The 26,980-nt window shown below is 47.1% G+C and overlaps 1 protein-coding gene across 1 annotated transcript in view; it reads right to left on the bottom strand.

Moving 5' to 3' along the window:
• Positions 1–1,985: 1,985 nt before the first annotated feature.
• Positions 1,986–26,980, bottom strand: part of LOC149434156 (armadillo-like helical domain-containing protein 3) — a gene marked incomplete at its 3' end in the record, with an annotated part of 51,527 nt that continues 26,532 nt past the window's right edge. Inside the window, exons 3-5 of the mRNA XM_089664034.1 lie at positions 20,474–20,556; positions 15,323–15,449; positions 1,986–2,061 (exon numbers count right to left, since the gene is read on the bottom strand). Coding sequence (XP_089520160.1) covers positions 1,986–2,061; positions 15,323–15,449; positions 20,474–20,556 — 286 coding nt within the window. The remainder of the gene's footprint in view (positions 2,062–15,322; positions 15,450–20,473; positions 20,557–26,980) is intronic.

Below are 26,980 nucleotides of genomic sequence, written 5' to 3'. Positions count from 1 at the left end.
CCATCCCTCTCTGCCAATCCCTCCACTGACCTCCACTCAGTGTCCTCCACCCCTCTCTGCCAATCCCTCCACTGGCCTCCACTCGGTGTCCTCCATCCCTCTCTGCCAATCCCTCCACTGGCCTCCACTCAGTGTCCTCCATCCCTCTCTGCCAATCCCTCCACTGACCTCCACTCAGTGTCCTCCACCCCTCTCTGCCAATCCCTCCACTGGCCTCCACTCAGTGTCCTCCATCCCTCTCTGCCAATCCCTCCACTGACCTCCACTCAGTGTCCTCCACCCCTCTCTGCCAATCCCTCCACTGGCCTCCACTCGGTGTCCTCCATCCCTCTCTGCCAATCCCTCCACTGGCCTCCACTCGGTGTCCTCCATCCCTCTCTGCCAATCCCTCCACTGACCTCCACTCAGTGTCCTCCACCCCTCTCTGCCAATCCCTCCACTGGCCTCCACTCAGTGTCCTCCATCCCTCTCTGCCAATCCCTCCACTGACCTCCACTCAGTGTCCTCCATCCCTCTCTGCCAATCCTTCCAGTGGCCTCCACTCAGTGTCCTCCATCCCTCTCTGCCAATCCCTCCACTGGCCTCCACTCGGTGTCCTCCATCCCTCTCTGCCAATCCCTCCACTGACCTCCACTCAGTGTCCTCCACCCCTCTCTGCCAATCCCTCCACTGGCCTCCACTCAGTGTCCTCCATCCCTCTCTGCCAATCCCTCTACTGGCCTCCACCCCTCTCTGCCAATCCCTCCACTGGCCTCCACTCAGTGTCCTCCATCCCTCTCTGCCAATCCCTCTACTGGCCTCCACCCCTCTCTGCCAATCCCTCCACTGGCTTCCAGTCAGTGTCCTCCATCCCTCTCTGCCAATCCCTCCACTAACTTCCACTCAGTGTTCTCCACCCCTCTCTGCCAATCCCTTTACTGGCCTCCACCCCTCTCTGCCAATCCCTCCACTGGCCTCCACCCCTCTCTTCCAATCCCTCCACTGACATCCACTCAGTGTCCTCCACCCCTCTCTTCCAATCCCTCCACTGACATCCACTCACCCAATGTATTCAATTCAAAATACTAACAATAACTTACAAAGCCATGCACAACTCTGCCCTCAGCTACATCACCAACCTGGTCTCAAAATATCAACCAAACCGCTCTCTTCGATCCTCCCAAGACCTTCTGCTCTCTAGTTCCTGTGTCACCTCTTCCCATGCTCGCCTCCATGACTTCTCCTGAGCCTCTCCCATCCTATGGAACTCCCTACCCCAATCTGTCCGACTTATCTCCTAATCTATCCACCTTTAGATGATTTCTGAAAATCTTTTTCTTTAAAAAAGTCTATCCTGCTTCTACCTAGTAAGCTGACATTTATTTCCTCTATCAGCCCATCCCCCCCCACAGCTATTACTTTTTGTATCACTCAACCCCTCTAGACAGATCGATAGACAGACAATGAATGGGAAAAATCCAGCAAGTTGAAACCTCTTAATTGAGACTTAAAGAGGAACTACACCCAAAAGGGGAAGCTCCGCTCTAAAGACTGGGCCCCCACTCACCTTTGGGGAGCAGGGGGGACCAGGTACCCGCTCCCACTTTCCCACTTCCACTGCGATCACCTAGGCGATCAGAAGCAGAAGTTGTCCTCCCTCCCCGTAGTCTTGTGGGACACGTGACAGGCCCCAGAAGACTACGGGACCATTCGCAAAGCGCAGCGTTACTCGCGCATGCACAGTCAGCTCCCAGCTGTGAAGCTACAAGCTGGGAACACAGGGCAACTGGTGAAACGGGCTGCGAAGGGGACACCGCGGGATCAAGGGACAGGTAATACCTTCAGTAAACAGGGAGCCAAATCTTTGCTCCCTTTAACAAGACCGGAGGACGAAACGCGTCAGTGGCACTCTAAAGAATGATGGTTTGGTCCATGATACAGTTAAATTAGAATAAACAATTGCGAAATCCTCAGCATTTCAAGACATCAAACAGCAGATCTCGTACCTGATGTTGACCAAGGCATGGGTCACCTTGCTGGCAGGTTCCTTCCACTGTCCTGCATTAGTAGAAAGACGAAGCACTGGAAAAGAAAAAAGGCTCATGTAAATGAGAAGTGAATGTTAGTTCAAGGAACAAAGTGCGCATGGAAATTCATTTTTTTCAGGATTTTATCTGTGAGGGAGAAATTGCTGATTGCTCAAGGAACCCCTATCAACCTCTGGAGGAACCCTATGATTCCATGGAACCCTGGTTGAGAAACCCTGACCTAGCTGATCTTTTGTTGTGACCTCAGGTTGCCTCTTGACCAAGATTCTGCTTCCTTCCTAGTGTGACCTCATCCTTTTTCCTGACCATGATTTTACATTCCTCCCTGCCTGCTATCTGCCTTCCCGGTTGTTGACCTCCATCAGTCTTCGACCATGCTTCCAGTGTGACATGGGTGTGACATGGGTTCTGGTGAGTCAGGAAGTGGCTGTCCCTGCTACTTGATCCCTGAACCTGTTTCTTAGATCCGATTTCCCATTGCTGACCCAGCCTGTGCTTGGACTTGTCTCCCTCTGCCGGCCTACTATTAACCTTGGGCTAGTTCTTGACCATGGCATGTCTCTGATTTCCAGTTCTACCTGGGATAGTTCCTGACTACAGCTTACCTCTGTACCTTCTCCACCTTTTCAACACAGAGGAACTCTTGAAATAACTTTCCAGTTGCAGAGAACCCCTGCTAAAAATTACTACATCTACAACTCCTGATACGTTAGCAAGAATGCTCCTTGTCATCATTGGGAGGAATTCCCACCTTACAGACAGCTAAAAGGATCAATGGTGTCAGTGGGAAGTTATCAGAGAGAGAGAAATTGCTCATTGCTAAAGGAACCCCTAGCAACCTCTGGAGGAACCCTATGATTCCATGGAATCCTGGTTGGGAAACCCTGACTGAGCTGATCTTTTGTTGTGACCTCAGGTTGCCTCTTGACCAAGACTCAACTTCCTTTCCAGTGTGACCTCATCCTTTTTCCTAACCATGATTCTACATTCCGCCCTGCCTGCTAACTGTCTTCCCGGTTGCTGGCCTCCACTTGCCTTGGACCATGCTCATTGCTCAAGAAACCCCTAGCAAGCTTTGGAGGAACCGTATGATTCCATGGAACCCTGGTTGAGAAACCCTGACCTAGCTGATCTTTTGCTGTGACCTCAGGTTGCTTCTAGATCAGGATTCTGCTTCCTTCCCATTGTGACCTCATCCTTTTTTCTGACCATGATTCTACATTCTGCCCTATCTGCTTCCCCAGTTGCTGACCTCCACCTGTCTTGGGACAAGCTTGCAGTCTGGTGTGGGTTCTGGTGAGTCAGGATGTGGCTAACCCAGCTACTTGAAACCTGGTCCTGAGATCTGCTTTCCCATTGCTGACCCAGCCTGCCCTTGGACTTGTCTCCCTCTGCCTGCCTGTCATTGCACTTGGCTAGTGTTTCAGCCAGTCATAGTTCCAGTCTGCTCCTCAGTGGGACCCTTGCCTCGGTTCCTCGGTGATATCTCCTGTGGTCTACATGAGCACCTTTCTGCCAAGTCACCTACCAGAAGGTAAGTACCTGGGGGCTGGGCCCTCAGGGAATGAAAGGGCACAGAGTGCCACAGATGCTGTTACTATTCCAGGGGTGTTTGGACCAGAGTTATAAGGGAAGCCATCCCCTTCAGGTACGTGATACGTGAGAAATAAACTCAGCAGTTTATGAAGTTCAGCGACGGAGGTGAATGTCACAATGTCAGATGGGTAAAAATGTGGAGCTGGCACAAGATTTACCAGCATTTTCGGAGCTCACATAGACAGGCTCTCGTTTCCCGGCTTTTGAAACGCACATCAGTCTCAGATCTGTACTTTTTTACTTCAATGGTGCCATGTGGATGGCATTTCTGAGGCTGCGGCTGACCTGGTTTGAGTTGAGTTTCTTTGAATGTGGCAGATGCTCTGGAAATGTTTGCATTGAAGTCAAAGGAAGCCAATTACTGCTTTTGTTTCCAAACGCATGCGCCTTAAAGCTCAAATTGAATGCAAAAAGGCAGCAAAAAGGCAGAGCCCCTTGACCTGAACACCTTCATTGGAAAACATCATTTAAAGTAGAACTCCAACTATATATTTTATTTCTGTGGATTCCCCATCCTTCTATATACACTTCTGATCTGCACGCTCCAACACGGTCCCAGACTTCCTCCCTCTGTCCAGCGCCGGCAGTGTTCTTCAATCAGAATTATTTATTACAGGCACTTATATAGTGCAGATCATTTACTCATTCCTTTAGATATTGTATTGATCAGTCCCTGTCCTCAGGGAGCTTACAATCCAAGGTCCCTATCACACATACATAAACATACTCTGGTAAGTTCTGCACAGGAGGTAATTAACCTACCAGCATGTCTTTGAAGTGTCCCCGATCCATCTGCTAATAGAGGAGAGCCTTAGGAGCAAGCTGTCATGCTCAGCTTAGTGGGTATTGCTAGAGTCTTTTTTTTTTTTTTTTGGGAGGGTGCATGTGATCAGCACAGGGCCAATCAGCACTGTCCAGACAGAGAGTCAGGGATTATACAGACTCATAGGACAATCGGGGGAGAATGAAAAGCCTGCCTACAAGCTTTAACCAGCGTTCTGCTGGACACTGATAGAAGTCACAAGACTGCTATATACTGCTGATATTTAGCAGTTTATTTTTACTAAAATAATTGCTTTTCCATGTTCTGTGTGGGCCCAAAGGGTCAATATTTTGTGTGGCCACCATTATTTTTCAGCATTGCCTTAACCCTCTTGGGCATGGAGGTCACCAGAGCTTCACAGGTTGCCACTGGAGTCCTCTTCGACTCCTCCATGACGACATCACGGAGCCGGTGGATATTAGAGACCTTGCGCTCCTCCACCTTCCGTTTGAGGAATCCCCACAGATGCTCAGTAGAGTTCAGGTCTGGAGACATGCTTGGCCAGTCCATCACCTTTACCCTCAGCTTCTTTAGCAAGGCAGTGGTGGTCTTGGAGGTGTGTTTGGGGTCGTTATGTTGGAATACTGCCATGCGGCCCAGTCTCTCAAGGGAGGGGATCATGTTCTGCTTCAGTATGTCACAGTACCTGTTGGCATTCATGGTTCCCTCAATGATCTGTAGCTCCCCAGTGCTGACAGCACTCATGCAGCCCCAGACCATGACACTCCCACCACCATGCTTGACTGTAGGCAAGACACACTTGTCTTTGTACTCCTCACCTGGTTGCCGCCACACACGCCTGACACCATCTGGACAAAATCAGTTTATGTTGGTGTCATCAGACCACAGGACATGGTCCCAGTAATCCATGTCCTTAGTCTGCTTGTCTTCATCAAACTATTTGCGGGCTTTGTTGTGCATCATCTTTAGAAGAGGCTTCCTTCTGGGATGACAGCCATGCAGACCAATGTGATGCAGTGTGCGGCATATGGTCTGAGCACTGACAGGCTGACCCCTCACCCCTTCACCCTCTGCAGCAATGCTGGCAGCACTCATACGTCTATTTCCCAACGACAACCTCTGGATATGACGCTGAGCACGTGCACTCAACTTCTTTGGTGGACCATGGCGAGGCCTGTTCTGAGTGGAACCTGTCCTGTTAAACCTCTGTATGGTCTCGGCCACCGTGCTGCAGCTCAGTTTCAGGGTCTTGGCAATCTTCTTATATCCTAGGCCATCTTTATGTAGAGCAACAATTCTTTTTTTTTTAGATCCTCAGAGTTCTTTGCCATGAGGTGCCATGTTGAACTTCCAGTGACCAGTATGAGAGAGTGAGAGCGATAACACCAAATGTAACCCACCCGCTCCCCATTCACACCTGAGACCTTGTAACACGAACGAGTCACATGACCCCGGGGAGGGAAAATGGCTGATTGGGCCCAATTTGCACCTTGTCACTTAGGGGTGGACTCGCTTTTGTTGCCAGCGGTTTAGACATGAATGGCGGTGTGTTGAGTTATTTTAAGGTGACAGCAAATTTCCATGTTATACAAGCTGTACACTGACTACGTCACATTGTAGCAAAGTGTCATTTCTTCAGTGTTGTCACATGAAAAGAGAGAATCAAATGTTTACACAAATGTGAGGGGGGGGGCTCACTTCTGGGTAGATACACAGTTAGGTCCATATACCAGTATATTGGGACATAAGCACATTTTTAGTTTTTTTCAGGTATTTACCAATGGATATGGGCTGAAAGTGCATACTCTCAGGTTTAATTTGAGGTTATGTACATCCAAATTGGAGGAAGGGTTTAGGAATTACAGCTCTTAAGAAACCAATTCCCCCTTTTTTCAAGGGACCAAAAGTAATTGGGACAAATGAATATAATCATAAATAAAATGTTGGTTTTTAATATTTTGTTGAGAATCCTTTACTGGCAATGAAGTCTGGAACCCATGGACATGACCCAAGACTGGGTTTCCTCCTTTCTGATGCTTTCCCTGAAGTCTGGAACCCATGGATATGAACAAAGACTGGGTTTCCTCCTTTCTGACGCATTTCCTGAAGTTTGGAACCCATGGACATGACCCAAGACTGGGTTTCCTCCTTTCTGATGCTTTCCCTGAAGTCTGGAACCCATGGACAAGACCAAAGACTGGGTTTCCTCCTTTCTGACGCATTTCCTGAAGTTTGGAACCCATGGACATGACCCAAGACTGGGTTTCCTCCTTTCTGATGCTTTCCCTGAAGTCTGGAACCCATGGACAAGACCAAAGACTGGGTTTCCTCCTTTCTGACGCATTTCCTGAAGTTTGGAACCCATGGACATGACCAAAGACTGGGTTTCCTCCTTTCTGATGCTTTGCCTGAAGTCTGGAACCCATGGACATGACCAAAGACTGGGTTTCCTCCTTTCTGACGCATTTCCTGAAATTTGGAACCCATGGACATGACCAAAGACTGGGTTTCCTCCTTTCTGATGCTTTGCCAGGCTCTAACTGCAGCTGTCTTTAGTTGTTCTTTGTGGGTTTTTCTGCATTTAGTTTTGCCTTCAGCAAGTGAAATGCATGCTCAATTGGGTTGAGATCAGGTGATTGACTCGGCCATCGCAGAATATTCCACTTCTTTTCCTTCAAAAGCTCCTGGGTTTGTTTTGCAGTGTGTTTTGCTTCATTGTCCATCTGTACTGTGAAGCGCCATCCAATCACCTTTGCTGCATTTGGCTAAATCTGGGCTGACAGTATATCTGTAAACACGGCAGAATTCATCCGGCTGCTTCTGTCTTCTGTCACATCATCAATAACCACCAATGACCCAGTGCCACTGGAAGCCATGCATGCCCATGCCATCAGCCTGCCTCCACCCATGCCAACACACTGCCTCCACCATGTTGTACAGATAACATTGTGTGCTTTGGATCATGAGCTGTTCCAAGCCTTCTCCACACTTTGTTCTTCCCGTCATTCTGGTACAGATTCATCTTAGTTTCATCCGTCCAAAGAATGATTTTCCAGAACTGGTCCGGCTTTTTAGATGTGTTTTGGCAAAGTCTTATCTGGCTTTTCTATTCTTCAGACTTATGAATGGTTTGCACCTTGTGGTGAACCCTCTGTATTTGCACCTTGTGGTGAACCCTCTGTATTTGCACCTTGTGGTGAACCCTCTGTATTTGCTCTCGTGAAGTCTTCTCTTGATTGTAGACTTTGACAATGATACGCCCACCTCCTGTGATCATCGACCACAGTTGTCTTCCATGGACGTCCATGCCTTTTTATGTTGCTGAGCTCACCAGTGCGTTCTTCTTTCCTCAGAATGGACCAAACTATTGATTTGGACGCTCCTAATGTTGCAGCGATCTCTCTGATGGATTTGTTTATTTTTTGAAGCCTTACAATGTCTTGATTCACTTGCATGGACAGCTCCTTTGAATGCATGATGGAGGTTCACAGCAATAGATTCCAAATGCAAATCCCACACTTAGAATAAACTCCAGACCTTTTACCTGCTTAATTGATGAAGAAATGACGGAGTAGCCCACACCTGGCCATGAAACAGCTTTTGTTTCAATTGTCCAATTACTTTTGGTCCCTTGCAAAAGGGGGGGTGGCTACCCTTAACAGCTGTAATTCCTAAACCCTTCCTCCAATGTGGATGTACATAACCTCAAATTAAACCGGAGAGAGCGCACTGTCCGCCCATAGCCATTATAGAACTATAACTCGAATATGTTTTGGTAAATACCTGAAAAAAACTAAAATTAAGCTTGTGTCCAAATATATATGGACCAAACTGTGTATATATATATATCTATATATATATATATATATATGTGTGTGTATTCAGTTGTGTTCAAAATAATAGCAGTCAGACATCACTAACTGGATCAATCACTGTTTTTGGTGGAAATGATATTTCTACATGGCAAATAATTTCCTAGCAGGTGTAGTAGAGTCATAGAAATCCAACAGACCCAACAGTCATGACATGCATGCTGCTGATTCTGTGTCATTGAATCACTCATTGAAAGGGGCGTGTTCACAATAATAACAGTGTGGAGTTCTATTAGTGAGGTCATTCATTCTTTGATAAACAGGTGGCAATTATTGCCCTTATTTAAGGAAGGAAGGCAGCAAATGTTGGACATGCTGGTTACAGTGCATTTCTCTCTGAAATTCTGAGGAAAATGGGTCGTTCCAGACATTGTTCAGAAGAACAGTGTACCTTGATTAAAAAGATGATTGGAGAGCGGAAAACATATAAAGAAGTGCAGAAAATGATCGGCTGCTCAGCTAAAATGATGGCAAATGCTTTAAAATGGCCACCAAAACCTGAAAGACGTGGAAGAAAGCAAAAAACTACCATTGGAATGGATAGAAGAATAGCCAAAATGGGGCGGACTCAGCCAACAATCAGCTCCAGGAAGATGAAAGAAGGTGTGACGTTCCCTGTGAGGACTGTTACAATTAGAAGACGCCGATGTGAAGCCAAGCTATCTGCAAGAAGTCCCCGCAAAGTCCCACTGTTGGGAAAAAGACATGTGCTGAAGAGGTTACAATCTGCCAAAGAGCACATTGACCGGCCTAAAGAGAAATGGGGCAACATTTTGTGGACTGATGAAAGTAAGATTGTTCTTTTTGGGTCTAGTGGGCGGAGACAGTTTGTCAGACGACCCCCAAACACTGAATTCAAGCCACAGTACACTGTGAAGACCGTGAAGCATGGTGGTGCAAGCATCATGATACGGGGATGTTTCTCATACTACGGTGTTGGGCCTATTTATCGCATACCAGGGATCATGGATCAGTTTGAATCCATCAGAATAGTTGAAGAGGTCATGCTGCCTTATGCTGAAGAGGAAATGCCCTTGAAATGGGGGTTCCAACAAGACAACGACCCCAAACACACCAGTAAACGTGCAACATCTTGGTTCCAGACCAACAAGATGGACGTTATGGAGTGGCCAGCCCAATCCCCGGATCTTCATTCAATAGAAAACTTGTGGGGTGACATCAAAAATGCCGTTTCTGAGGCAAAACCAAGAAATAGAGAAGAACTGTGGAATGTGGTCCAATCATCCTGGGCTGGAATACCTGATCACAGGGGCCAGAAGTTGGGGGACTCCATGCAACACAGATGTACAGCAGTTCTCAGAAACAGTGCGACTACAACCAAATATTCATGAAGTCATTCAAAGGAAAGCAAAATCTTCAAACATTTCTCAGTTTATATAGTGAATGTTTGAGTTAGTAAAGAAGAATACAAACACGGCCATTTTTTTGAATCGTCTAATATTCACTTTTCTTCCATTTTTTTTAGAGGAACAACACAAATTTGATGTATTTTTCTTCATGTTGTGATTTGGAATAGAATGTGTCGTGTTCCCAATGCATTTGTGTGGATGGAAATAAAAGCTATTAGAAGGATTTTCAGCTTTATTCACTTTTTTCAACATTGCTATTATTTTGAACACAAATATATATATATTATCAACACAATGAAAAATTTGTGGGGAGGGCTAAAATGAAAAAAATAAAATGAAATTAGGGTGGGGTGGCTAAATCCTGACGTTTCATTTTAAAATCTTTTTGATAAATCTAGGAGGTGCAGGACACAAAATTTTAAAATATTTTAAAAACAATGGAGAACTTCTTCACTTCAGTCTTCAATTGACGGCGTGTAGAGCAATAAAAGCTACAATGCTTTATAACCCGAAGCCATTAGTAAAGACGATTTCTGATTGGATGCCTGGCTGTATTGCTCTTCACACCACCATAATGAGCATTCTTGTATATGTCAGACCTATTATTATACTCATCTTATATTTTTGTGAGACCGCAGGTACCTTCTCCTTCCACAGAACATAAGGCCAGGAGGTAGGCAGGGGTTCCTATGGGTATCGGAGAGGAGATATATATATATTTCCTGATCAATGCAAAGCGACTTCAGCCTGCGCCATTGTTACCATGGAAACAGGGATCTCTGTCAAGTCTAGGCCTAGTTCATGTGACATTGTGACAGTGACAAAACAAATGCTGATAACGGGATGCTGGGAGCTCAACTTTATCAGGCTGTTCAGACAGGCGGCGGTCAATACCTCATTGTTCGGGCGGCCGTCCTAATGGTTGGGCTGTTTGTTATGTTCGGGTGACATTGTTTAATGTGGACCCGCAGTGCTCACTGCGGAAGGAGACATTTTGTTACATTGTGTCTAAAATAATACATTTTGCAGCTTGCCAGACCTTAGATGTGCTGGCTGCAGTTGTTTTATTTTTTATTTTCAGGTTCTGTTCACATGGTGATCAGGTATTTTTTATTAATAAAAAATTGGTGCAGCGCTAAACAAATATCATTATATAAATGAACATAACCCTAAAACTAATAAATAAATACATATAGATATATAGATACATGCATGCAAGGATGAACCCCTTTCGATCCCCAGTGGGGGGAAACGTGACCATGTATATGATGGTTACTAAACACATGCAAAGGGACAACACACTGCAGCAAGTGATAAAAAGTGAATAAATGCAGTCCACTCCAAACAAAATTGGTGATTCTTCAGAACGTGAGAGTGCCAATAGTGCCACAATCCTACAAGGGTCTGAGTGCCTCCTCACCTCCCCGCATCGACCACAAGGGCCAATACGCCTTGATAATATATAGGGTGTAACCCTCAGATGTCAGCCGGTCACAGATCCACAGTAGATTCCACCTCATGTACTGTATTCCAAAAACCACCTCCAGCCGCTGATAATGGTGGTAATAAGCCACCAGGCGATGCTCAGAAACACAAAACAGAAACTCCCATAGCGTAATACTGTAATTTTAATTGTAAAGCATAGATACAGAGTTCCTACTCACATTTCCACATAAGATAAAAACGCATATCACAAGTCCTCATGTAGTCCTGGTACTGCGGGTGTACCTGGAGTCCCAATATGGCGCGTACGTCGGAAGTGACGTCACCGCGTACCGGAAGTGTCGTCAGGGCGTGCCAACGCGTTGCGTCACGGGTACACGTGACTTCATCAGGGTGACCCTGATGAAGTCACGTGTACCCGTGACGCAACGCGTTGGCACGCCCTGACGACACTTCCGGTACGCGGTGACGTCACTTCCGACGTACGCGCCATATTGGGACTCCAGGTACACCCGCAGTACCAGGACTACATGAGGACTTGTGATATGCGTTTTTATCTTATGTGGAAATGTGAGTAGGAACTCTGTATCTATGCTTTACAATTAAAATTACAGTATTACGCTATGGGAGTTTCTGTTTTGTGTTTCTGAGCATCGCCTGGTGGCTTATTACCACCATTATCAGCGGCTGGAGGTGGTTTTTGGAATACAGTACATGAGGTGGAATCTACTGTGGATCTGTGACCGGCTGACATCTGAGGGTTACACCCTATATATTATCAAGGCGTATTGGCCCTTGTGGTCGATGCGGGGAGGTGAGGAGGCACTCAGACCATTGTAGGATTGTGGCACTATTGGCACTCTCACGTTCTGAAGAATCACCAATTTTGTTTGGAGTGGACTGCATTTATTCACTTTTTATCACTTGCTGCAGTGTGTTGTCCCTTTGCATGTGTTTAGTAACCATCATATACATGGTCACGTTTCCCCCCACTGGGGATCGAAAGGGGTTCATCCTTGCATGCATGTATCTATATATCTATATGTATTTATTTATTAGTTTTAGGGTTATGTTCATTTATATAATGATATTTGTTTAGCGCTGCACCAATTTTTTATTAATTTTCTCATACACTTTTGGTCAAAGAGGGTGCTGGCCGCTTAGTTAGTCTTCATTCATCTGAAGCGCAGGAGGTTTTATCACAGGTATTTTTTATACTCTCAACTAGGGATGAGCTCAGGCGGGATCAGATACTAGTAGTCCAAACATGCCTGAGCAATCCCAACAAGAAGCTGCAGCCATGATCCTGGTGTCTTCTTTTTAGAGCTGGTGATACTCTCTAATGTAAAAGTGATCTGAACGGCTATACAGCCGCCAGATCACTTTTATATGTGGCAGAAAGTTCCACCCACACACCTTCACACGCAGGGAAGTGGGTACAACCAGCCTGCCCATAGATGGTTCAAATCTCGACCGGTCTCTGCTGAACCGGCTGCGATTCGATCCATCTAGGGCTGGCTTAAAGTGTTACTATACCCAGGACCCTGAATTCAGTATATCTGCTCTCCCCGGACCCCGCATTCGCTATATCCGCTCTCCCCGGACCCCGCATTCGCTATATCCGCTCTCCCCAGGCCCCGCATTCGCTATATCCGCTCTCCCCGGACCCCGCATTCGCTATATCCGCTCTCCCCGGACCCCGCATTCGCTATATCCGCTCTCCCCGGACCCCGCATTCGCTATATCCGCTCTCCCCGAACCCCGCATTTGCTATATCCGCTGTCCCCGGACCCCGCATTTGCTATATCCGCTGTCCCCGGACCCCGCATTCGCTATATCCGCTGTCCCCGGACCCCGCATTCCCTATATCCGCTGTCCCCAGACCCCGCATTCCCTATATCCGCTGTCCCCGGACCCCGCATTCCCTATATCCGCTGTCCCTGGACCCCGCATTCCCTATATCCGCTGTCCCCGGACCCCGCATTCGCTATATCCGCTCTCCCCGGACCATGCATTCGCTATATCCGATCTCCCTGGAACCCGCATTCGCTATATCCGCTCTCCCCGGACCCCGCATTCCCTATATCCGCTCTCCCCGGACCCCGCATTCACTATATCCGCTCTCCCCGGACCCCGCATTCACTATATCCGCTCTCCCCGGACCCGGCATTCACTATATCCGCTCTCCCCGGACCCCGCATTCACTATATCCGCTCTCCCCGGACCCCGCATTCACTATATCCACTCTCCCCGGACCCCGCATTAATGATTAAATACCACCAAAAGAAAGCTCTAGTTGTGTGAACAAATTGATGAAATTTTAGTTTGGGTACAGTGTTGCATGACCGCACAATTGTCATTCGAAGTGCGACAGCGCTGAAACCTGAAAATTGGCCCTGGGCAGGAAGGGGGTAAAAGTGCCCGGGATTGAAGTGGTTAATTATTTAATGTAAGTGGGAGTACACTTGACCAGCCAGTTGCACCAATCTCCTCCTCCCTTTAATATCTAGGGTGGAGCAGCGCCAAGGCTTTATTTGCACTAATAAAGTTTTTAACTGACAACACTAACCTACTTATATTGTACAAATAACGGGAATAATGGGGGAGGTTTTTGAAAAAAAAAAAAAATATATGGCAAAGGAGATTGGAACTCTGCTTTAACCCCTTCAATATCGGGCACTTCCCCCCCCCCTTTCAGTCCGGACATTTTCCCCCCCCTTCCAGTTCGGACGCTTTCCCCCCCTTCCAGTCCGGACACTTTCCCCCCCTTCCATTCCGGACGCTTTCCCCCCCTTCCATTCCGGACGCTTTCCCCCCTTTCTAGTCCGGACACTTTCACCCCCTTCCATTCCGGACACTTTCACCCCCTTCCATTCCGGACACTTTCACCCCCTTCCATTCCGGACACTTTCACCCCCTTCCAGTCCGGACACTTTCCCCCCCTTCCAGTCCGGACACTTTCCCCCCCTTCCAGTCCGGACACTTTCACCCCCTTCCAGTCCGGACACTTTCACCCCCTTCCAGTCCGGACGCTTTCCCCCCTTCCATTCCGGACACTTTCCCCCCTTCCAGTCCGGACACTTTCCCCCCCTTCCAGTCCGGACACTTCCCCCCCCCTTCCAGTCCGGACGCTTTCCCCCCCTTCCAGTCCGGACACTTTCCCCCCCTTCCTGCCCAGGCCAATTTTCAGCTTTCAGCGCTGTCGCACTTTGAATGACAATTGCGCGGTCATGCAACACTGTACCCATATGATATTTATATAATGTTTTTCGCACAAATAGAGCTTTCTTTTGCAGGTATTTAATCACCGAGTTTTTTTTTTGCTAAATAAAACAACAAAATCACCTGAAACTTTTTTTTAAAAAATGAACTTTGCTTCGCTTCTGTTATAAAATTTTGCAAATAAACAACATTTCTTCATAAATTTAGGTCAAAACGTATTCTACTACATTTCTTTGATGAAAATAATAAAAATTGAATTTGTATTTTTTTCTGGGCGAGTGATCAGGATTTTTTTTTTTTTTAAACACATTATGATTGCTAATATCGATGTATTTCATTGATCTTTGCAATCATTGTTACTGAATGAAACTGATCCATTCAGCCTTTTGTTGCGATTAGCTGTGGTTGGGCAAAGCTGATCACATGATACAGATGGGCTGTGATTGGCCCTGTCTGTATCATGTGACTGCCTTGACCGGTCACAGCTAACATAATTGTATACAATGGATGGCATGACGGGAAGCCATCCATTGTATACAATTGACGTGATCTGCTGTGATTGGTCACACTGGTCACATGACACTGGCAACAGGCCGGTGTAATGAAATGTCATCGGCAGGGACGGACTGACTATTTGGAAACTCGGGCACTGCCCGAGGGCCCGGGGTCAGTAGGGGGCCCCATGAGATGCCCCGGTACCTTTGTCATAGGCTTTTTTGAGTTTGGGCAAGGACACAGGGGCCCCATGATCCCCTATTGCCCGGGGGCCCCATGAGTTGTCAGTCTGCCCCTGGTCATCGGCTGTATCCCAGATCGCTCTGCTGCGTGGCCCTGCAGCCACGTGAGTGGCTTGTTTTGACAAGACGTCATATGTCGCCCAGTCACAACAGCGAGTGTCCCGCCCGGCCGTCAATCTGCTATAGGCCGGGCGGGAAGGTGTTCAGTCTGTTTGTTCTGTATATTCTAGCGACAGGTTCTCTTTGTCCGGTAATGTTCTGAAGTCCTTACCCATAGAGTAGAGATTGTCAAATATCTGATGCATTCGGATGATTTCGTAGTAGAGCTCATCGTAGCTGCCCGGGGTTGGAAGGAAGGTATCACCATATGTGATAAACATGTTAAACAAATTGACTACCTAAGAGAGGAAAAAAAAAAAAAAAAAAAAGATGGATTTATCATTCAGAAAAGGAAAATAAAGCAGAAGGTAGTAAAAGCTGAACATCGTTATCGAGTTTGTTATTCACCGGTCATGCTACGAGCACTGCAGAGAGAAAGAGTGTAATAGAATGTCGTCACTTCTCTGCAGTTCAGCCGTTCCTCTGGGCTACAGAAGGAAACAGCAGAGAGGATAAAGGATGCCCAGAGTGTGAAGTCACTCTCCTAGAATATCACCATTAAAGAGACCCTGTCACTCTGCCAAATCCAAATAAAAGGTAACAGTGCCTGCGGACAGTCTCCCCCCTGCCCGTCCCAGCAAGGTATACTTCTCTATTGGAGCTCCACCATGTGACTTCCCCTGGGTAAGGAGGCAGTGCTGTTATCTACTAGGGCAAGCTACTGCCATGGCCAAAAATATTGCCCCCCCCCCCCCACCCCCCCTGCATTTCTGTGCGATAATTTTATTAATTTATTTCAGGTACTTCTATAGCGCCGTCAATTTACGCAGCGCTTTACATACATATTGTACATTCACATCAGTCCCCGCCCCCGAGGAGCGTACAATCTAAGGTCTCTAACTCACACTCATACATACACATACTAGGGACCAATTTAGACAGCAGCCAATTCATCTACCAGCATGTCTTTGGAGAATGGGAGAAAACCAGAGTACCCGGAGGAAACCCACGCAAGCACAGAGAGAACAAGCAAACTCCATGCAGGTGGTGTCGTGGTTGGGATTCGAACCAAAAACCCCTAGTACTGCCAGGCGGAAGTACAATTGAAGGACCCTAACTCACACGCATACATACACATACTAGGGCCAGTTTAGACAGGAACCAATTCACCTACCAGCATGTCTTTGAAAAATGGGAGGAAACCGGAGTACCTGGAGGAAACCCACGCAGGCACAGAGAGAACATGCAAACTCCAGGCAGGTGGTGCCGTGGTTGGGATTCAAACCAACGACCCGAGTACTGCCAGGGGGAAGTGCTAACTATTTAGCCACTGTGCTGCCCAATCCCTCAAGGGGTGTACAATCTAAGGTCCCTAACTCACATTCATACATACACATACTAGGACCAATGTAGACAGGAGCCAATTCACCTCCCAGCATGTCTTTGGAGTGTGGGAGGAAAGCAGAGTACACCCACGCAGGCACAAGGAGAACATGCAAACTCCAGGCAGGTGGTGCCGTGGTTGAGATTCGAACCAACAACCCGAGTACTGCCAGGGGGAAGTGCTAACCACTTAGCCACTGTGCTGCCCAATCCCTGAAGTGTTTGGATAAGTAATGCTCCTTGTACCCTTTCCTGACATTACATAGGTGTTCCCTCATACGCCAGGTCCCCCTTCCTACATACGGGTTGTTGCAGGAACCTTCCACGTAACGACTGTTTACAGGAGATGAAAGAATTAGTGGTAGAACTTTTCTTGGTGACGTTTGAGGTCAAAGTAGTGACCTTGGTGCATCTCTTTACCCCCCTAGTTGGCAAATCATACAACGATTGCAAGGGGAAAAAACGTTAAGGTCCACAAAGAGTGAAATCTCCTTTGGGGGGGGGGGGGTAACCACATTAGGTGCAGTCTTATCCCTCAGAGCGGGAGCCCTCTGGAAAATGACCTCAGGCTTCTCTGGTAGGAAATCCTTAAGAACAGAGTCATTTTGCAGAATACTCCGATGTTGGGTGATAATGTTTCTAATTTGAAAATGCTGGACTGAGAAACTAGTAACCAATGGACAGGTCACTCAAGACTCAGTATTAACCCCTTCCAGTCCGGACGCTTTCCCCCCCTTCCAGTCCGGACGCTTTCACCCCCTTCCAGTCCGGACGCTTTCACCCCCTTCCAGTCCGGACGCTTTCACCCCCCTTCCAGTCCGGACGCTTTCACCCCCCTTCCAGTCCGGACGCTTTCACCCCCCTTCCAGTCCGGACGCTTTCACCCCCCTTCCAGTCCGGACGCTTTCACCCCCCCTTCCAGTCCGGACGCTTTCACCCCCTTCCAGTCCGGACGCTTCCCCCCCTTCCAGTCCGGACGCTTTCCCCCCTTCCAGTCCGGACGCTTTCCCCCCCTTCCAGTCCGGACGCTTTCCCCCCCTTCCAGTCCGGACGCTTTCCCCCCTTCCAGTCCGGACGCTTTCCCCCCCTTCCAGTCCGGACACTTTCCCTCCCTTCCAGTCCGGACACTTTCCCTCCCTTCCAGTCCGGACACACTCCCCCCCTTCCAGTCCGGACACTTTCCCTCCCTTCCAGTCCGGACACTTTCCCCCCCTTCCAGTCCGGACACTTTCCCTCCCTTCCAGTCCGGACGCTTTCCCCCCTTCCAGTCCGGACACTTTCCCCCCCTTCCAGTCCGGACACTTTCCCCCCCTTCCAGTCCGGACACTTTCCCTCCCTTCCAGTCCAGGCCAATTTTCACCCCCTTCCAGTCCAGGCCAATTTTCAGCTTTCAGTGCTATCACACTTTGAATGACAATTGCTCGGTCATGCAACACTGTACCCATATGAATTTTTTTAGCATTTGTTTGAGACACATACATCTTTATTGTGGTGGTATTTATTCACCACTGGGATTTTTTTTTTTTTATGCTATATAAATGAAAAAGTCCACAAATTTTGAAAAAAAAGTGTTCTTCTTATAAAATTTTACAAATAAATAATCTTTCTTCAGAAATCTTGGTCAAAATTTACTCCGTTATTTTTTTTAGTAATAAAAAAAAAATAACCCAAATTAGTTTATAACTAAAAATTATAATTTTTAAAAATGTTTTTTTTACATTTTTATTTTTTATATTAATTTTTTTTTTACATACTGTCACCCCAGTAGTACAGTTTCACCATAGTGACACTGTACTACTTGTGGGGGGTGATGAAGATTTTGTTTTTTGTTTTTTTTATACACTGATTGCTTTTACACCCATAAAGGCTGTAAAATCAATCATTTCTCCTTCTCTCTGGCTGCATTCCTGCAGCCACAGAGAAATACTTTGTGAGCTGTGATTGGTCACAGCTTGTCATGTGGTACAAGGCTGTTGTGAATAGCCCTGTACCATGTGACCTCTGTGATCATTCACAGATTTCACACGTAGTAAGCAATAATGTCAGAAGTGACATCTTTCTTACTACTCTTCATGTGATCACTGATTAGCCAATCAGTGATCACATGATTGGGACCTCACACAGAGGTCCCGTACAGCGATTGGTGTTCCGCTGTGTCTGGATCGTGGTTCTGCCCGCTCCCAGGCTAAAATGGCGGGTGCCATTTATGAACGATAACCCGCCCCTGCACTGCTCCCGTTCGGCCGTTTATATACATGGGCAGGAAGGGAAGTGGTTAACTTTACGAGGAGTAAAGACTCCCTTTGCAGCTCAGCCACCTGATTAATAGTATCATCCAAAGTACTGGCTGAGTATCCTTTTTCAAGGAATCTGCCCCTCAAGATCTCTGCTTGCGAATAGAAATCTCGTAGGTTCTGGCAATTCCGCCTAATTCTGATAAATTGGCCCTTGGGGATGTTTTTCAGCCAGAGAGGACGACGGCAGCTGTCTGTGGGAAAAAAGCTATTTTTATCCGTAGGCTCAAAATAGAACTTTCTGGTGTCATCATTAATGAGCGTTAGGTCAAGAAAATTAATCTCCTTTTGACGATATGAATGAACAATAATAAATTAAACCTCAACTTAACTGAGAGTACTGATGAAATTATGACCCCTCATCCCCTGGCCACAGAAATAGAACATCGTCGATGTATCGACGACAAAACATTCATTCGGGGCCAGTCTCTAGAATAAATTAGGTCCTCCTCCCACCGGGCCATGGAAAGGTTGGCCAGTTTGGGAGCAAATTTAGCTCCCAAGGCAAACCCCTCTGATCTGTAAATAAAACTTTTTGTTAAACCAAAAAGTAATTGTGAGACATCGTAAAATCGAATAATTTGAGTATAAAAGACTTTTGTATGTCGCTAATTTCATCTGCTTCAGTGAGGTAATATTCTGATTGGTGGGGGAAATTCCTCATCAGACACTGAAAACGATTCTGCGACTGAGCTCAGCGATGGGTGAACTTGGCGCTCTATTTCACATTTCAGTGTTTTCGGTTTGATTATATTATTCAATTACATTTATTATTATTTTTTATGATTATTTATTAAATTATAATTTATGATTTCGTGTTTCAAGTTTTATCCTCCCGGGATGTTTACTAGACTCTTGTTCGGACAGATTTCAGTGAGTTATTCCTAAAAATTACAGGCCTGCAATAAAAAAACAACACCTTTCCATTGAGAATAATGTACCGCTTTGAGCACAGAAATACCGGCATAATCAGACCGCTAGGGAGGTTAAAGTCGCGCAATGCTGAATAGCAAACACATTTCCATTGAAAATAATGTACCGCTTTGAGCACAGAAATACCGACATAATATGGTCAGTACAGTGGCTAAATGGTTAGCACTTCTGCCTGGCAGTACTGGGGGTCGTTGGTTCAAATCCCAACCACTGCACCACCTGCCTGGAGCTTGCATGTTCTCCCTGTGCCTGCATGGGTTTCCTCCGGGTACTCCGGTTTCCTCCCACACTCCAAAGACATGCTGGGAGGTGAATTGGCTCCTGTCTAAATTGGTCCCTAGTATGTGTATGTATGAATGTGAGTTATGGACCTTAGATTGTACGCTCCTCGGGGGCGGGGACTGATGTGAATGTACAATATATATGTAAAGCGCTGTGTAAATTGACGGCGCTATACAAGTATCTGTAATAAATAATCAGACCACTACGGAGGTTAAAGTAGCGCAGTGCTGAATAGCAAACAACACATTTCCATTGAAAATAATGTACCGCTTTGAGCACAGAAATACCAGCATAATCAGACCGCTAGGGAGGTTAAAGTAGCGCAGTGCTGAATAGCAAAAAGAAAATGCCCTGGTCATGAAGGGGGTAAAACCTTTCCGGAGCTGAAGAGGTAAATGACAGGTCCGCTTTACCATCGCAGAGATACGTACCATCAGAGCCAACGTAAAAATGTTGTGTCTTGCTAGCAGCACGGTCTCGTAGGACATGAGGAACTTCAACAAATTTATGAGTGCTGGAAAACAGAAAGAAAAATAGAAATTTTAATCGCAAAATATCATGGAAAATAAACAAACAGGCGCCGCAGTACGGGGCAGACGCCTAGAAATTGCTGCGGGAACAATCACAGGACAGGTTTCCATGTCTCTCTGCTGGGAAGGTGAAGTGTGAGATGGAAATGTCTCCTATCAATATTACACAGGAAATGGCTTTCTGAGCGGAACGCAGCTACACCGGGGCCGGAGTGACCTTTGCCGAGCAAAGCCCCCCCCCCCCCCTCCACCAACATATACAACGAAGACCCGAGGTGATCGGATTCTCACTGCAAACATACATTTATTTACTAGGAATGCCATGTAAGACCACCGAGGGGAGATCAGTATGGATGTCTATGCTGCCGACAGTCTCTCTCTACAAAAAGAAAATCGCCTGACGAACATTCGACCGACATAGAAAACAGCCGAACATTACGGGGTACGAATACTCGAGTGAACTGCCACAGGATGCCGGGGTACGAGGTGTCATCCTGGACCCCCGTCTGTCCTTTCAGCCCCAAATCCAATCGCTGTCCAAATCTTGTAGACTTCACCTCCGACCTTCGCGGCACCTCCGACCTCCGCGGCACCTCCGACCTCCGCGGCACCTCCGACCTCCGCGGCACCTCCGACCTCCGCGGCACCTCCGACCTCCGCGGCACCTCCGACCTCCGCGGCACCTGCGACCTCCGCGGCACCTCCGACCTCCGCGGCACCTTCGACCTCCGCAACACCTCCGCGGCATCTCCAATCTCCGCGGCACCTCCGACCTCCGACCTCCGCGGCACCTCCAAGATACACCCGTTCTTAACCTCGGAACAGGGGCGGACTGACTATTTGGGTACTTGGGCACAGCCTGAGGGCCCGGGTCAGTAGGGGGCCCCATGAGATGTCCCTGGTACCTTTCATAAAGGTCACTTTAGGCGTCCCACCTAACATAAGAGTTCTCATCAGAATCTCCATTAGAGCTCCCCTTACATCAGGATCCCAATCAGAGTTCATCCTAGCAATAGTGTATTTAGATTTTGTGCCCCCCCCCCAATGAGACAGCGAGAGAGTTCAAGAAGTGTAGGTATATATGATTCTCTCTCTCTCTCGCTTTCTCCCCCCCCTCTCTCTCTCTCCCCCTCCTCTCTCTCCTCCTCCCACTCCCCCCCCCTCTCTCTCCTCCTCTCTCTCCCCCCTTCTTTTTCTCCCTCCCTCCCTCCTCTCCCCCCCCCCCCCCCCTTCACCCCTCTCTCTCTCTCTCTCCCCCTCCTCTCTCTCCCCCCTTCCTCTCTCTCCACCACCCCCCCTCTCCCCCCCCTTCACCCCTCTAACTCTCTCTCTCCCCCCTCTCATTCTCCCTTTCAATTCCTCTCTCTTTCTCCCTCTCTCTCTGTTCCCTCTCTTTCCTTTTTCTCTTCCCTCCTTCCCTCTTCCTCAGTCCGTATGGGACCAACCCCTCCCCACCCTCAGGAAGGAGGGGGATGTGTGCAGTCCCATACGATCTGTCAGTGTGTATTCTGCTGAATGGATGACAGGAGGGAGAGCCCACAGAAGACAATACAGCTCACCTCCTCCGGGTTCTTTACTCTCCCCCTCTCCTCTCCCTGCTCCAGGCTGTCCCCTGGTCCTGGCTCATCAGCTGCTGGAGGGAGAGATACACAACCGTCGCTCTGCAACTGCCCTCCCCCACTCCCCACATCAATCTTCCTGCTGTCCGCCGCTGCTCAAAAGGTCCCTTCTTCTAGGGGGGGTGGTGTCGCCCACCTAAAAATTGCCGCCCTAGGCAAACGCCTTGTTTGCCTCGTGGTAGATACACCCCTGCATCCTAGGAGTCTCCCTTTACACAAGAGTCCTTATCAGAGTTCCCGTTTAATGTAAGAGGGTCTCTGTTTGCGATCCTTACGTAAAGCCCACTTTAGGCATCCCCCCTTTTATACACGTCTTCGTCAGAATCCCTCCTTCCATCAGAGTCCTCATCAGAGTTCCCCTTACATCAGAGTGCACCCTAGGAGTCCCCCCTTACATAAGAGTCCTCATCAGAGACCCTCTTACATTAGAAACGCCATAAGAGCCCACTAAGTCAGGATCCCAATCAGAGCCCCCTTACATAAGAGCCTCATCAGAGTCCCCCTTAGCAAATGTTTGATTTTGGAGAGAATATCGCCAACACTAATGATGTATAACACTCAGAAATTATTACTATTATACAGGATTTATATAGCGCCAGAAAGGTCTGCTCAGCGCTGTACATTACAAAGGGGGACAGAACATGAGACAGAACAATACCAATACAATACACGAGGGGTTCGAGGGCCCTGCTCCTTGGAGCTTACAATCTAGGGGATGAACCGAATAATTCTCCGTGGTCTTATATTCTGGTATATATCTTGGTATAGATCAGGGTCCGTATAAGAGTACCCCCTTACAGAACCCTCCTTACATCTAAGTCCCCATCAGAGCACCACCCCCTTTATTTCAGGGTCCCCATCAGAGTCCGCCTTCACATCCATGTTCCCATCAGAGTATCTAACATCCTATCCTATCAGAGTTCCCCCTTACATCAGGGTCTGTATAAGAGTTCACCCTTACATCAGGGTCCGTATAAGAGTGCCCTCTTACAGAACCCTCCTTACATCTAAGTCCCCATCAGAGCACCCCCCTTTATTTCAGGGTCCGTATCAGAGTTCCCCCTTACATCTGGGTCCATAGAAGAGTATCCCCTTACAGAACCCTCCTTACATCTAAGTCCCCATCAGAGCATCGCTCCCCTTTATTTCAGGGTCCCCATCAGAGCCCGCCCTTACATCCATGTCCCCATCAGAGTATCTAACATCCTATCCAATCAGAGTTCCCCCTTACATCAGGGTCCGTATCAGAGTTCCCCCTTACATCAGGGTCCGTATCAGAGTTCCCCCTTACATCTGGGTCCATAGAAGAGTACCCCCTTACAGAACCCTCCTTACATCTAAGTCCCCATCAGAGCATCGCTCCCCTTTATTTCAAGGTCCCCATCAGAGTCCGCCCTTACATCCATGTCCCCATCAGAGTATCTAACATCCTATCCTATCAGAGTTCCCCCTTACATCAGGGTCTGTATAAGAGTTCCCCCTTACATCAGGGTCCGTATCAGAGTTCCCCCTTACATCAGGATCCCCATCAGAGTTCCCCCTTACATCAGGGTCCCCATCAGAGTTCCCCCTTACATCAGGGTTCATATAAGAGTACCCCCTTACAGAACCCTCCTTACATCTAAGTCCCCATCAGAGCACCCCTCCCCCTTTATTTCAGGGTCCCCATCAGAGTTCCCCCTTATATCAGGGTCCATATAAGAGTACCCCCTTACAGAACCCTCCTTACATCTAAGTCCCCATCAGAGCACCCCCCCCTTTATTTCAGGGTCCCCATCAGAGTCCGCCCTTACATCCATGTCCCCATCAGAGTATCTAACATACTATCCTATCAGAGTTCCCCCTTATATTAGGGTCTGTATCAGAGTTCCCCCTTACATCAGGGTCTGTATCAGAGTTCCCCCTTACATCTGGGTCCATAGAAGAGTACCCCCTTACAGAACCCTCCTTACATCTAAGTCCCCATCAGAGCACCACCCCCTTTATTTCAGGGTCCCCATCAGAGTTCCCCCTTACATCAGGGTCTGTATAAGAGTTCCCCCTTACATCAGGGTCTGTATCAGAGTTCCCCTTTACATCAGGGTCCATAGAAGAGTACCCCCTTACAGAACCCTCCTTACATCTAAGTCCCCATCAGAGCACCACCCCCTTTATTTCAGGGTCCCCATCAGAGTCCGCCCTTACATCCATCTCCCCATCAGAGTATCTAACATACTATCCTATCAGAGTTTTCCCTTACATCAGGGTCTGTATAAGAGTTCCCCCTTACAGAACCCTCCTTACATCTAAGTCCCCATCAGATCACCCCCCCCCCCTTTACATCAGGGTCCCCATCAAAACCCTCCTTACATCTAAGTCCCCATCAGACTTATTTTCAGGGTCCTCATCCAAGTCCCTATCAGAGCCCCCTCCCCCCCTACTTCAGGGTCCTCATCAGAGTCACCATAGTTTGGAGACCTCAACACTAGAGCATATCTTTTTTTTTTTTTTATTGATCACTTTCCCCCTCAGTATCTCCCCACAATTCTCTGCTTTTTTTTCCATATTACACGGCATGTCAGTTGCTATGGATGTGCAAACCTGTCATTTACCGAAACTATGCAAAGTGGGTAAAAAAAACACAAAAAAAAAACAAAAACAAAAAAGAAAAAACCTTCTCTCCGATGAGGAGTTACGCAATGTAACCTTTCGTGTTCCTGTATTTCCTATCCTGTGCGGCATGCAATACGGAAGTGCTCGGCTTGTCTGTGTCCTACTTATTGATCCAGTACCCGCGGTAAAGGCGCGTCTTAATAGAAAACTGAACCGCGCGGCTTTCTGTTAATTAATAGAAGACATTGCGGTAAGCGGGGCTAAAATTAGAAAGTGTCAGGTGAAGTGATGTGAAGGCGCTCCTTCCCTTCCCCCCCCCCCCCAGAGGCAGGAATAATGACGGCATGAAAAATGGCATCAGAGGTCCCCGGCGTCTTATCTACCAAACACAGGGGAGTACATCCATCACAGGTGACCGGGTAACCGGCTCATCAGTGGCGGCACGGCCCGTCCGCCTCCATCACACACACAGATTAACCCATCAATCATCCAATAAATAGGAAGGGGGGGGCGTGTGCGAATGGTGCACCCACACAAATACACACTTAGCAAAAGTGAACGCACGCTAACATGTTTATTGCCGCTACAAACCCTATAAAATCGCAGCTTCCTAGTCCTTAGATGTGCAGGCTGCATTTTTTTTTTTTTTTAACCACTTGGCCTATACTGAGACTTCTCGTTTACTTGTAAAAATAATTACTTAGAACTCCGAAATAGTATATAAATATTTGTTGAGCGGAGGCCCCAGAGTATAAAATGGTGGGCAGCGCAATTTTTTATGTCATGCGGTACAGCGGTTTTTCAAATTTTCTGGAAAAAATGTACTTTAACTAACTCCTTCGCCGTCACACAAATATGCGGCCTCACGGAGCTGGGATTTTTTCCTGCGGGGCCGCATATTTGCGCACTTGTCTTTGTGCCGCTCGGCGCACTCCCAGCACAAAGACCGCGGTGTCACTGAGAGCCCCGGGTGCCGTTCTAACGATCGGGACCCGGGACTCCCGATTCCAGGTCACATGATTGCTGTGATAGCCTCTGATTGGCTATCACAGTGATCAGTCACTATACAGCCCCTTTGCTTTTTTCCTCTCTCTATGAATGGAGGAGAGAGATACATTGTATCATTATATACATTCCATTATACATTGTATCGTTACATACGTCCCATTATACATTGTATCGTTACATACGTCCCATTATACATTGTATCGTTATATACTGTACATCTATTATACATTGTATCATTATATACATCCTATTATACATTGTAACATTATATACATCTATTATACATTGTATCATTATATACATCCCATTATACATTGTATCGTTATATACATCCCATTATACATTGTATCGTTATATACATCCCATTATACATTGTATCGTTATATACATCCCATTATACATTGTATCGTTATATACATCCTATTATACATTGTATCGTTATATACATCCCATTATACATTGTATCGTTATATACATCCCATTATACATTGTATCGTTATATACATCCCATTATACATTGTATCGTTATATACATCCCATTATACATTGTATCTAGAGATGAGCGAATCGAACCAGGCGAACCGGAATTCGATACGAATGTCAGGAAAAATTCGATTCGCGTCGAATCCGAATATTTGCCTACTTCGGGTGCGCGAATCGGATTTTTCCCGATCAGCCGGCAAAAGTGTCCCTGCAGAGAGCTCCGCTATTTCTGACATTTCTCTGACAGTTCCTTCACATGTACAGCGGTTGAAACATTGTATCTATTAGTTTCCATTTAGGATACAGATGTTTCAACCGCTGTACATGTGAAGAAGCTGTCAGAGAACTGTCAGAAATAGAGGAACTCTGCACATACACTTTTTGCCGGTTTGGAATTCTTATTTTCATCCTACTTCTTCTTCTTCTTCATCCTCATCCTCAGAAGAGGATGAGGATGAAGAAGAAGAAGAAGAAGAAGAAGAAGAAGTAGGATGAAAATAAGAATAATTCCAAGCCGGCAAAAAGTGTATCTGCAGAGCTCCTCTATTCTGCAGATACACTTAGAGGAGCTCTGCAGATACACTTTTTGCCGGCTTGGAATTAATCTTATTTTCATCCTACTTCTTCTTCATCCTCATCCTCAGAAGAAGAGGATGAGGATGAGGATGAAGAAGAAGAAGAAAAAGTAGGATGAAAATAAGAATAA

Source organism: Staurois parvus, unplaced genomic scaffold (genome assembly GCF_062004578.1).
Source record: "Staurois parvus isolate SC_StPar_1 unplaced genomic scaffold, SC_StPar_1.0 ptg001817l, whole genome shotgun sequence".
Lineage (NCBI taxonomy): Eukaryota > Metazoa > Chordata > Amphibia > Anura > Ranidae > Staurois > Staurois parvus.
This window is presented reverse-complemented; position numbering and strand designations above follow the sequence as displayed.